Source organism: Orbicella faveolata, unplaced genomic scaffold (genome assembly GCF_042242905.1).
Source record: "Orbicella faveolata isolate gen_17 unplaced genomic scaffold, um_ofav_v1 contig_13, whole genome shotgun sequence".
NCBI classification, from domain to species: Eukaryota; Metazoa; Cnidaria; class Anthozoa; order Scleractinia; family Merulinidae; genus Orbicella; species Orbicella faveolata.
The window spans coordinates 12550359-12563266 of record NW_028301540.1 but is presented as its reverse complement, the minus strand read 5'-3'; the positions used below and the strand labels follow the sequence as shown (position 1 = coordinate 12563266).

Here is a 12908-nt window from a genome sequence, read left to right as displayed (position 1 = left end):
TAATTTTTGTGATTATATCATTTCTACTTGTTCTTTACTTTCTCTTACAACTTTCAACTATTTACAATAGTAACTTAAGTTATCTACACCTAGCTACACTTCTCTGTTTTACAGTTGTCTGCTCAGTGACGTGGCCTTTGGATGGAAGCGAGGCTGGAGTTGACCGTCAGAACAACTTGTTTTACACAACAAAAGCAGTGAGGTCTGTATCAAAACAAGGTCACCTCCAGCCTCGCTGCCATTCAAAGGCCAGGTCACTGAGCAGACAACTGTAAAATGGTCTATTATACAATGCTAAATAACAATTTAAATTGATTTCTATTTCCTAATTACTACTATGTGATAAATTATGCTATATTATTTCAACAAGAGTTCACTAGCTCAAAAGCTGAGCTAAAGGAACGTGCGCAGATGCAGTAAGTTGTTAATAATTGGTGTCTTTTGTTTCGAAACTTTCCAAAGAGAGTAGTGAGTAGTTTTAACAATAATGTTTTGATTAATGTCCAGGTTTGAATGATCGAGCGCTTGAGAGAGGTTTTAGCTGGTCTGACAGTAGTCCTGTGGCCTATTTGAATTGGTTACCCGGTCAACCCAGCGACAATAAGGGTTTGGAAAACTGTGTGGAGATGTGGCCTCCGAGCAGTGGATGGAATGACCAGCGTTGTGGTGACAAGCGAGGCTACATTTGCAAACAACCGCTAGGTGTGTGTCTCGATAGATAAAGATAGCTAAAAGGGTTGAAGATCCGTTGAAGGAATCGGACTTTGTTAATTCCAGTTGCATTTTTTGATTCCCTCTCATTTCAGTCAGTCTTAGTCAGGTTTTTGTATAATAATCTGATTTACGTGATGCTTACTTTGTAAATACAGCACGACCCCGCTGATCGTAAGATAGCGCCGTCTTGCCCACTCGGGTAGCCAATCACAGTGCAGGATTTAATACATCTAGTCTGCTCACGGTGCTAGTCATATAATAAGACGCCTTACTTAATATCTTCTCAGAGTGTTCTGCAGCTCTGGGCATGGCCAGTGGTGCCATCAAGAGTGACCAGCTTACGGCTAGTTCCAGTCTAGCTCCTTCATATAGTCCAGGTATGGCTCGACTTAACTCCCTATCAGCTTGGTGCGCCAGCAATGGACAAGATGGGCAGTACATTCAGGTAAGAACACTTGTTAAGAGAGCGTGTTCGGTTTTTTGTGTGTGTGAAAAAAAGATTATGTGAAATGACTATCAAAAACTGAGAAGACAGTTTAAAACTTGGAGATGTGTCTAAATGTGATGAAACACTGTCTCGATTGGTTAAAATATGTTCTCTATAGACCTTATTCATGCACGTTACCCGCCATGATATTTCATTCGTAAATGCAAACTAGCCATGATGTGGTCTTCGAGTAGTGAAACGTTTGTGCCAAAATGATCTTTGAGAAATGGATGAGTACTTTGGAATAGTTCGATATTTTTACTTGTAAACTTTGCAAGTCACTTGTTTTGTTTTATAAATGCACCGAAATGGCTGAAAATTTAGAGTATTGTATCCTAGTGTTCAAACAGCATGACATGGCTAGCTAAGATTTATTAGAAATGTTCGGAAACCCCTTGAAATTTGCTGATTTTAACTTATTATTATCCCCCCCCCCCCCCCCCCCCCACGTCCCTCCGAAATTACGAGCTTAATTTACATTTTAATATGAAAACAAACACGGCGGCTATGGTGGATAAGGTCCAGTAGAATTATACCTAAGGAAATCACTACTAATAAAGAAGACATTTCAAAATTTCTTTTGTTTTGAGCATTGCCTCGTCATCCCACCTTTTCTCAGGCATCAGTACGTGGAATACATTGTCAGCTGTTTCGGAGCAACTTGTATTAAGAATTGCCTTCCGTGTCCCTTTTCTCACAAGATTCAGCGTGACTTCGAGAAGCTCAAAATCACTTTCATGTAAGGATACCCGAAACCAGCGGTTCAATTCTGCTCGACCTCTAGCAACCTGTAGGAAGTGAAAATGGCTAGTTAAGTACTAGATAAAAGTGCGTTACATTGCGGACACTTTTTTTTTCAGGTCGATCTGCTGACAGAAACCCGCCTCACCAAAATCGCAACACAAGGGTTCATTTTGAACGGAGTTTCAAGTTTTGTTAAGACGTTTACATTACAGACGAGTGACGATGGTGTTACGTTTAACAATTACCAGAAGAACGGAAGAGACTGGGTAAGAGAGCAACTCTAGGCATGAGGAATGAAGGGCTTCTTGTGCACAGACCCTATCATCTTAGAGATTTGAGGAGCTCTGGAGACGAGCGTGGTGATGTAAAAAATTTTTCCCAGCGGAACGCTAACATATCCTGGACAGAACCCTTTACAGAAATATCTTTGAAGTGCTAGTGAGTTGCTCAGAGGCGTGTGTTCCAACAAAAGTATTTTAACTCAGTCGTCTCTTTCGTCCAGGTATTTGTTGCAAACCGTGACACGAATTCGGTGGTCACGTTTTCACTCAAACCCACAGTGGATACCCGCTTGATAAGGATTGCTCCAGGCACATGGACTGGCTCTCTCTGCATGAGGGTGGAGTTTTATGGCTGCCCGTTTGGTAAGAGGAAATCAAATGTCATAAATAGCAAATAACAGGCGGTTATTATCAAGAAACAAATAAATGGCTGTATACTCGCCTTTTTATTTTTTGTTAAGAGCTATTTCCGAGATATCATTAGTCACTGTTTAACTTAAATGAAGTCTGGCGTTGCATGCGGAAATGAGAGTCACTTGCATTTGATTGCTATGCAAAACGAGTTCATTCCATAGTAATTCTTACCAGTTTTGCCTAAGGAATCCTTTTGAGATAGAGCAAATGGTGGTATAAAATACTTTCCAGTCAATTGGTTTTATTCAAGGGAGCTACCCTTTTTCATATCGTGTCACAAATTAGTCATGTGATCATACAGTTCATGTCAAAAATCCTCATTATATAAGAACCTGAGAAATCAAATGGTTAATTTGCATTGTAGTACGTAAAGAACATAAGTGGTACCCTTTTGATGTGATTTTTATCTGTCATGAATGTGTGTTTTCGCAGCCTGCCAGACGCCTCTTGGAATGCAATCAGGTGCTATACCGGACAATTCTCTCTCCGCCTCTACATTCAAGGACAACTCGCATAAGGCTGTAAACGCCCGCCCGTCTCAAAGTGTAGGGTGGTGTTCTAAGGTAATTTTTGCTTTGGATAGGTTTCTTCCTACATGTAAACAGATCAGATTCTTACATGGTTTATCAAGGCAGTGGACTCCAGTTGACAAGTGTTTAAATTTTCTTTGCCAGATTTGCTAGATAATATTTTGGTTTTGTAAGGAGAGCTTACATGTTGATCGTTGCGTGAATTTTTTTTTCTCCTTAGGCTTCTGAAAAGCAGCCCTGGTTCCAGATATCATTTTCCGATATGGAGAGAAAAATTACCAAAGTAACCACCTGGGGAGGAGGCAAAGGATTCGGTTATGTCAAGGTCTACAGTCTGACGCTCAGGAAGGTCGGTGACAACAAAGTGTGGATCGACTACAAGGAAGGAGCCAAAACAAGAGTAAGCATAATGTTTCATACCACTTTATTGTACTAGTTTACCTTTTGAGATTGCATCATGCCTTGGTGATTTGAGAGCCTCTAAATGGTAGGGATGTCAGTTTAAAGAGGCAAACAACTTCGTTAAGCGGCTGTTTCGAAGGACGTTAAACTGTTTTTCGTTTCTTTCCTCTAAAGGTCGTGGATTACTGACTAGAATTTGCTCTTTCATTCCTCGTTACTGTCAAATATTTCTTGGAGAACCAGACGAAAAATGGGTGAAAAAACCTGAACAAAATATTTTTGCTTTAACTCGTCCAAATGTTCATTGGCATAATGCATAATACTTAAACAACTGAAAATAACTGCTGTTTAAACTCAAAGTATGGAAATCAAAGAAAAGTGGCATTTTCCATTGGAAATAAATGTCCGTGGTGAATAGGTCTGCATTTTTTGAGACTTTCGGAAAACAGGACAACGTCGCGAGGTATACCCAAAGATCGAAAATTTCTTACTTGAACTTTCTGTTCCACTTGAATTTGCTTCCCATATTTCTGGAATTTTCGATTGCTTGGACTAGCAATTCTCGGATTGTCCCAGAATCCTTCCCAGAAACTTTTCATACCACCTGGCCCAATTTCGAAAGTACAGAATTTTCTGTAAGGCATGTAGTTAACTTAAACGCAATTTCATTCGCTTGTGAAATTCAGAAGTTGGTTCATAGAGGGGGGTCAATTTTGGATAAAATGGGGAATGTACCTTTTCACATAAATGCTCCTAGCATGCCATGAAGAATGCGTCAGTGGAAACATCCATTGTTTGATTCATGTTTTTGTCATTGCAGAATTTCCGTGGTAACCAAGATGCTGTTAGTCCTGTGTCGCATCTCCTAGCCCAACCAATCATAACTCTAGCCTTGCGCGTGAAGCCACAGTCCTGGTCGACAGCCGGCGCGTGTTTACGTCTTGAAATCTTTGGTTGTCAAAACGGTGAGTTTGCCTCTGTTGTTTTCTTGTCATAAAACAAGGTATAATTTGAGATTTTGAAGATGTGCTTTTAATTTTCCAGCAGAAACATTTTGCTTACACCTTAGCGAATTCAAAGCCAGAAAAACGCGTAGTTTGTAAGGAGAGTCTCTGCAAGACTAGTCTAATTTCAGGGTGGTGTTGTTTCAGGATGTGACTCAGCCCTTGGCCTAAGACAAGGCTTTATCGAGGACTGGGCCCTATCATCGAGTTCGTTATTAGACCAGGCTCACGCGGCCACTCAAGGCCGTTTGAATGGAAGTACTGGGTGGTGTGCATCTGATGATGATAACAAGCCATCTTTTGTGGTATGTGACTTTAATGTGTTATGGCTCGAAGGCCGCCTTTTCCTTTTTCTTCGAAAACGGAGTGTTTTCAGCGTATTAGGTTTTTTCTCGCAAGGTCAATACATTTGGGTCATATGAGAGTAAAGGAAATAATTTGTACGATGCTATAATGTAGAAGCTAATGTTATCATCACCATCCCCGTCAACATCCTTCTCGTCATCATTATCGTCATCAGCCTCAGCATCACGACAACCACCATTATCATCATCAGCAGCGGCATCCTGTCGTCATGGTCATCATCGTCATTATCAACATCAGCGTCGCTGTCATAACCAACATTATCGTCATCAATTCGTCAATGTCTTTTTTGTTTGTCAAGTTGTTCAGGAGTGTTCTTCTCATGTTCTTTTACTTATTTGTTATTATTATTTTCAAGGTTGATCTGGATAGGATCATGAAGGTCTATCACATTGCTACACAGGGCGCCGATGATGGCAAGGGATACATCAAAAGCTACACGATTAGTACCAAAGATTCCCCAAGCAGCGCATGGAAACCACTTACACAGGATGACAAACCTAAGGTGGGTTATTCGGCGTCTCTCCCAGAGTAAAACAATTTCTATTTAAATTTGACCGTTTTTTAATGAAAGAAAAGAATTTTTTAAAAAAATTACTAGCAATACACGGTAATTGCCGACAATTTTCGCGAAACCTAGAAATTGAGATTGAACGATCGAGAGGGCTTTGCATAGTACGGACTGAAAGTTACAACTTTCGAAAATAAAGGAATTTATAACGAACAAGTAGTAAATCCGCACGAGCCGAATCAATAGAGCGAGCGTGCATATTTTCAACAATTAAATTGTGAGCAGCCCGGGTCAACTATCGCGGATATCAATCGTGAGCGAATGATCTGATTTGTTTTACTAGCATAAATCTACTAGTCGTTTAAAACTTTACCTATATGCTCTGTACAAACAGTATCTACAACAGAATAGATAGTGAGTAGCGTAGCCATTCAGAGAACGGCGTTCGTGATGGAACGCTAGTATATTTATACATATTCCGCAATTTTCGAAACTGCGCGTGTTGCGAAAAGTATTTGAAGGGTAATAAACACAATTGCCTCCATTTGACTTTGAAAATATGCTCCGATATTTGTCCTTGGACATTATCTGTTCTTCGAAGCTCACAATTTTCCTCGACCTTCGCTCTCGGAAAACTGTTCGCCTCTCGGAACAGATAATGTCCACGGACAAACATCCGAGCATATTTTCGCGCCAAATGGAGGCTATTGTTTATTTTCAAACTCGATAAATGTACGCTGGAGCTCCGTAAATCACCCCTCTCAAGCGTGATTTCTTTTGCTCTTTGGGAGGTCTAAGCAAGAGAAATCTTTACTAAATTCGAGGGTGGTGTGGTTGTCATTGAAATAATTTGGTGTTGTAAGGGCGTCAACGATTACCAATTCGAAAGTTTGGCGGAGACAAATTCGTCGAGATGTTTAGTAGAGCCAAACACATTTCGACCTAGTGCGCTCAGTAGCTAACGCTGTCAACTTTTCCAGGTGTTTTTGGCAAACGTAGATAGTTCATCAGTGGTGAAGAACAGGGTTGCCTCTGGAGTACGAGGACAATTGTTTAAAATTGTACCAGGCACTTGGAACATTCGACCATGTCTCCGTTTAGAATTGTACGGCTGTCCAACTGGTAAGTGTGAACGGTACTGCTCATGGGAGCCTTGGAGCTGTATGCGAAAGTATGCAAACAGCTTGCAAACAAGTAGACAATGGGAAACTCAATATCAGATTGTAGAATTTGGTGCAAGAAGCAGTTTGTTAGTAAAGCAGTTATTGTTCATTGTTGTCAATATGTTGTGAATTTACACCTTCATACCTAAAGCTAAAATGACACAACGTAGAACAAAGCCTGTTTTTTCCATAACTGTATGACTGTGTGAGAGCTATTTCTGCATTCAAGGGATTCGCCAGATTTGCGTAACTAAGGGACTTGTCAAAAAGTGCAGGGGGGTGGGGGATAGGCGGAGGGTGGGCCGGAGCATTTGAAAATGTAGTTGTTAGAAAACACATAACACCCCCTCCCCTCTTCCATTTGGCATAAAACTGAGTGACCCACCCCGAAATGGTTGAAAATTATGTGAACCACATCCTATAACACATGACATTTTTGGTTGCATAATCCAACAAAATCATATTTTGTGTATGAAATTGTAGCCTGCGTAGCAGTCTTTTCCGTTTCCTTTCAGGCAAGCGGGAGTCGCGCGAGGGCACGGGAACAGAGGTAACAAAAAAATTAGTGGCAGGGGGGAGGGACAAGGACACCCCCTCCCCTCTGTTCCTAACTTTTTGCTCTCGCCACATGCGTTCGTGCGACTTCCCCTTGGCTCTCGGTTTCTCCCGCTTAGAGGAAACGGAAAAGACTGCTACGCAGGCTAATGAAATTGTAGTGTTATTTACATTTTAGACTTATTTCTTAACAATGATAATAAAAAATCATCTAAAAATAATATTGTTTTCCTTTACTCTACTTTAGCTGTTACTTTAGCCCTTACCAAGGGCTCAAAAACTGATGGCCCACCCCCTCTCTGCTCCGGCCCAGCCCAATGCGAATCAGTTTCGACGCTCAAATGAAAACCGCTCTATCACTGTTACTACCTGTTGTCTTAAAACTCAGATTAGAAACAGTCCTTAGAAGAGCGATACATTGGCAATTATCTTAATCTGTGTATGAGGTAAGACCTAATGTTGTTTTGTTCGTTTTTTTTTTTTGTTTAGATCTGCGCCCAACAGACATGTCCACCAGTATACCATCATCAGAAAGCACAGCGCCACCGACAGGTGTCACGAGTTTTGTAGTTTAAAATGTTTTTTTCTTATCATATGGCAAATTTGTCCAACATGAAAAGGAGATTTCTGATTGGTGCTCTAAACGGTCTGAAGTCTGTAATACGGGCCGCTAAGATCCACCACTCACGGAATAGTTTCAGCGAATTCCTTTCTTTAAATACTGTACAGAATATTTTTACCTTCACGATCGAACGAAAACTTCGGCTAAACTTTACAACAGCGACCGGAAAACGAAAGGCGAACATAGTCAAATTTTTGTCGCGCGCTTTTACGGAAAATAGATTCATTGATTTTTCAGCAGTGTTTTGAAATATACATAACAATGAATACTTTATCGAACTATCTTGTTCAGTTTTCAGTTGGGAAAAAAAGCTCTCGTTCTTTCTTGCAAATTTTTCGATCGGGCCGTAACTTGTGAAACTCAAATATTATGTATCCACGGACCTTGCAATGGTTTAGTGATATATTACTTCCATGGTTTGCCTTGCCCAAGTTTTGGCGCTTCCATTTTTTAGATGAATTAATAAAAAGAGTACATTTTTTTGAAAACATATATCTCGGTATTTGCGACCTTAAACTCACGTTGTTACTTTTCAGCTGTGACATACGCAGGTTCCGTGAAGCTCACTAAAGAGGAATGGAGTGATGACCTGAAAAATACTGGCAGTGCTGCGTTTAAGAGTCTTGCCGGGAAACTGGAAAAATCGGTACAAATTCTTTGCTACGTCACCATATACGTTTTAATCATGTGCCAAACTTTAAATTTGGAATAAAGAGAGGTTTCGTTGATTTTCTTCATAACCTTTGTTTTCTTTTTAACAGATACGAGATCTGTACTCGGGCGTTGACGAAGCGTCACTGGCATTTTTGACGGTCAAGGTAACAGGCTTCAGGTATGATGATTGAAATCACGAGTTTTGCTAACTGTAAAGTTTCTATTTTCTCCTGAAAACTAGTAGAAATGGTTTCTCCGCTTTTACCGTATGTATACCTGAATTATTTACACCAGGGGCGGATTTAGGGGGAGGGTGCAGGGGGTGCGCACCCCCCCTCCCCCCCCCCCCCCCGATATGAAGCCTTATTCTTCGTATTCGCTTTTAAAATTTGTTTACCTCACCAGTCAGGTAAGCCATTCCTTAGTGGTGCAGCCCCCTCTAAGAAAAATCCTGGATCCGCGCCTGTACACAACGACTTAATGATAGCACAATGCAGTGGTGCTCGGATTAAAGAAACAAACTGTGGTTCTAACCATGTCTTTAGAAATAGCTTTTCGTCATAAAAGGGTGCTTTGCGTTCGATGAAAAATTCAGGTTTGAATTTCCGGAAATTTCAAGTGACGAATGGAACAGCATTTTCTGGAAATTCCAGGAAAGAGGACAACCTTGTAAGGTATACCGAAATTTTCTGAAATTTTCTGTCGGGAATCTCCGTTCCATTTGACTTTCTTTTCGGTTCAATGGTTCGCCTTTGTGAAATTCAATAATTTCGGGATTTACTGGAATCTTTTCCAGGACATTTTCGTACCATTCGTCTCGGCTTCGAAATTTTCGGAATTGTGGTTGCATGGAAAACGCCCATAGCCAGTGTAAAGTTTAATTTCGTTTAAAAATGTAGCTGTGTTCATATTCGAACCCAGGCAACATTGATTAGTGTCGATGAAGAGAAAAATTAATCAGAAAACGATAAATTGACGTTAATTTACGAAAATTTATCAACAGTTTTTTTTCCAAAATTGTAATTTTGTGCATGTTTTGTGTGGTAAATTATACGATATTTCCACTTTTTCCTTCTTGTAAGAGGTTTTCTGTCAAGTTGACGCGGTCGTTCCGTCTTTTTTGTAGACGTGGAAGCGTTGTAACCATCTTCAATTTAACGTTTACTCGTGACATAGCAGATGGTCTAGGGGACAATGTCACAAGCAACCTCGCGGTTGCTGTGAAGAGTGGAAGCCTTGGAGGGTTGGCAGTTGATCCAGCCTCTCTCAATGTCACAAAAGTTGGTGAGTAGGTACTCTTGATACTTTTTATTAGATATCCCATCCATTCTTTTCTCTGTCTCAATTCTCAACTGCCGAGACCATACGGTCGAGAGATTTTCTATCTGTAAGAACGTGTTGATCACGTTTCGTTTGATTCTGAATTCTTTCTAGCGTGGAATGGAAGCACCGGTGAACAACCGACGGCCGCGGCACGGAAGAGTGGTAAGTTGACAGAATTTTAGGATTTGCTGTGCATTCCCTAAAACAGTTCATTGGGTCACACTCTCTTGCCCGAGAATAGCCATCATTCATGTTAACGCTGGACAAGCTAGTTTCACCCGTAAGCCTCGCTTTCAACGTGAAAATGTGAAAATTTATCAGAAACGAAATCTTAAAGCAGCAAAAATGGAAAGAATACTCACATGAGAACAGTCATCACGCATAGGATCTGTTGATTGGACCTACTTTTTTTTTTTTAGCAAAGGCGTTGCTAAGTAGCTAACACGAATCGATGGTGACAAGCTGACGTAAGGACTTTGCTAGCATTCGTGCTCTTTTCCTTTTGGGGAAAACTGTACTATTTAAGCAATAGAGCACTTTTCCGTGGTTACATAACCTCATCTAAACACGAGACGCAGTCGAGGGTTTGCATAATTTTCGAGTATTCTCCCAACCCCCCAAGTGTTTAGATGAGGCTATGTAAACACGGAAAAAGTACTCTATTGCTTTTATAAAATAATTCTCAAAAAATACGCGCGAATCTAAAACGTCATAACCGTGTTTACATTCTCTCATCTAAACACAGCTATCGACCAATGAAAGCGCGCGTAGTATCTCAGTTATTTTATGAAATGCTTTACTCAATGGGAGATGCTTATTCCGCGATTTCAGATAAATCAAGTGGTTTGTCCGGAGGAGCCCAGGCAGGCATCGCCATAGCAGTCTTAGTGTTCCTTGGATTGTGTGGCGGGGCAGTGGCTTGTTGGTTTCACAGGAAGAAACAGGGAGATCACCTCTTTGATCATCAACAATTTGATAACCCGGTCTACTTCTCATCGACGAAGCAAGTGCTACACAGTGATAATGGTGTTATATCTTCGGACGGTACAGCCCAGGGAACATAAGAGGTTTCAATTAGTGGGGAGGGGGGTGGGGAGGGAAAGATGGGGTGAGCCTCGGGGTTTAGTTAAGTTGGGCAAGGGTGGTAAAATCTCAGTAGTCATGTAGAACTTTCACCACTTAATTCTGTCGTGGGGTTTCAAAGCGTAGTTCGAAATCATTAGTCCACTTGATTTACACGAGACAATGGCCCTTTTAGACGTTGTCACGCTTTTCTAATTGTTTCATTAAAACAAAAATAAGCCTCGCCGCTAGATTTATCATGCCAAATTTAGTATATAGGTAAATTTTTATAACAACCCGTTGCAAATTTATGAAAATATAGGACCGTAAACTTGCTAATTTTTAGTAGGAAATTATATATTGGTCTATAGAGTTGTCTTTAAGTTATATAGAAAATAAGCAAAAATTTTTAATCAGTATTACTTGACATCTTCAAAACTGTCCACTCGTGTTGAAGACCCGTTTTGAGGATGTTGTGAAGGGCTACTCAGTTGCCACACCCATATCGGCTCAAATCGGAGGCGACAATTGATCGTTTATGGGCATCAGATACATGAGAAAATACTGATCGAAATCTTGCTGGTAGACGAGGCAGGGAGATATAATTTGTCCATGTTTTAGCTCTAAATATTCTTCATAACCCAAATTATCAGCCTGATAAATTGGGTTATGTTAATTTTTTTTATGCACGTACTGTAACAATGGTCAACTTCCAGTTGTCACCAACATGGCGACGATGAAATTAGGGTAAGGTTAAAGCGAATTTTGCTATAAATGTTGGTAGTTTTCCGTTTGAATTATGTGGGTAGCACTTAAAATGATTCTTATCATAACTGAAAGTTAAAATACAACTAATCAGGTATTACTTTTTGAGACATTTGGGAAACGGGCCAAGCCCTAACAAGCAAGGCACTGTATGGCCGTATGGAAATAAGAATGAATATTAACATAACTGCTGTGTAGTGAATGCAAAAGAGCAGCTATGTTGCGTTTTCAGTGGAATTTTCGTGAATTCCTCGTGTGGACTTGTTGAATGCTTAAAGCATTTGGTTCCAGTGTAGCGAGTCAATCACGGCTGGAATGGCGATTAGTCTTGCTTCGCTTGACGATAGAATTTTGCCGCTTGCAAAAACTATATCGGATTATTATCAAACGGAATAGTTGTAACTACACACAGAACGACGATTTTCTAAAAGATGTCTTCCGTAGCGACCTTTTTAGTCAATATTTCGACATGTACTTTATTGCGGTGTTTAATATTTGGAAACAAATCCTTAGCTCGCATGTACTGGTACGAATGTGACAAAAGAAAAGTCTGGTATAACTCGTGCTTTTTCTTATGTTGTACAAGCATTTTTCTGTGCACATTGTATGCCTATTTTGGGAACCCTTTTTAATTTTTCCGCGGTAGACTGCTGCTTTTTTAATGCGATTACATCTGCAATTCCACCAAAATCATAATTATAGCAATAAAAAACTATTAATTAACAGTAATAATGGAATAAGCGATGGGTTTTAAATTAATGTGTGTGGTATTTCTAAATATAGTATTATTTTTGTACTTTTTTAACTTAAGGTTTGACCATCCTATTTTTTTTTTTTTTAAATCCTTATGAAACGTAGTTTGTTCTAGATTACTTTGCTTGTTGCCAAGGTTATAGTGAAAATTAGGTAAAGAGAATTTTTCACATATTTTTAGTCCCATATTTGTATCGCAGAATTACACAAGTCAAGGAAACGAGGAAATATAGTCCCATTCTCGTTCCCAGTGTGCTCTCGGCGATAAAATCTTAGCTGACGGGAGTTGTTTTTCTAGCCTGGGACTAGTGGTCTTGATCAGAGAGGCTAAAAACCCAGTTAATTTTTAATAAGATGTCAATAATGAAAACAGATAAATAAGGGAAAGTTATTTTTATAATGAATTTTCATTTGTTTTTATGTCTCGTAAAAGAATATACATATTTTTGATCAAATCAATGTGGCTTTTGTATATCATTTACGGTTGACTTCTTGGGGTCGATTTAAACAGCGCGACGTTTGCCGAATGCGGCAACCGACACGAATGGTTTGTAAAGCGTC

General features: G+C 40.0%; 1 protein-coding gene across 2 annotated transcripts in view; it reads left to right on the top strand.

The window, feature by feature from the left end:
• Nucleotides 1-12802, top strand: part of LOC110064817 (uncharacterized) — a 72567-nt gene extending 59765 nt beyond the window's left edge. The window contains exons 38-53 of one of the 2 annotated variants that reach the window (XM_089285769.1): nt 508-702; nt 1002-1159; nt 2062-2211; nt 2448-2589; nt 3073-3203; nt 3391-3570; nt 4393-4537; nt 4724-4881; nt 5298-5444; nt 6431-6572; nt 7658-7720; nt 8327-8436; nt 8552-8622; nt 9571-9728; nt 9879-9929; nt 10599-12802. In XM_089285769.1, the coding sequence (XP_089141895.1) occupies nt 508-702; nt 1002-1159; nt 2062-2211; nt 2448-2589; nt 3073-3203; nt 3391-3570; nt 4393-4537; nt 4724-4881; nt 5298-5444; nt 6431-6572; nt 7658-7720; nt 8327-8436; nt 8552-8622; nt 9571-9728; nt 9879-9929; nt 10599-10831 (2234 nt within the window). In that variant the 3' untranslated portion in view covers nt 10832-12802. The remainder of the gene's footprint in view (nt 1-507; nt 703-1001; nt 1160-2061; nt 2212-2447; nt 2590-3072; nt 3204-3390; nt 3571-4392; nt 4538-4723; nt 4882-5297; nt 5445-6430; nt 6573-7657; nt 7721-8326; nt 8437-8551; nt 8623-9570; nt 9729-9878; nt 9930-10598) is intronic. The other variant, XM_089285770.1, reaches the window with a different exon arrangement.
• Nucleotides 12803-12908: the final 106 nt, after the last annotated feature.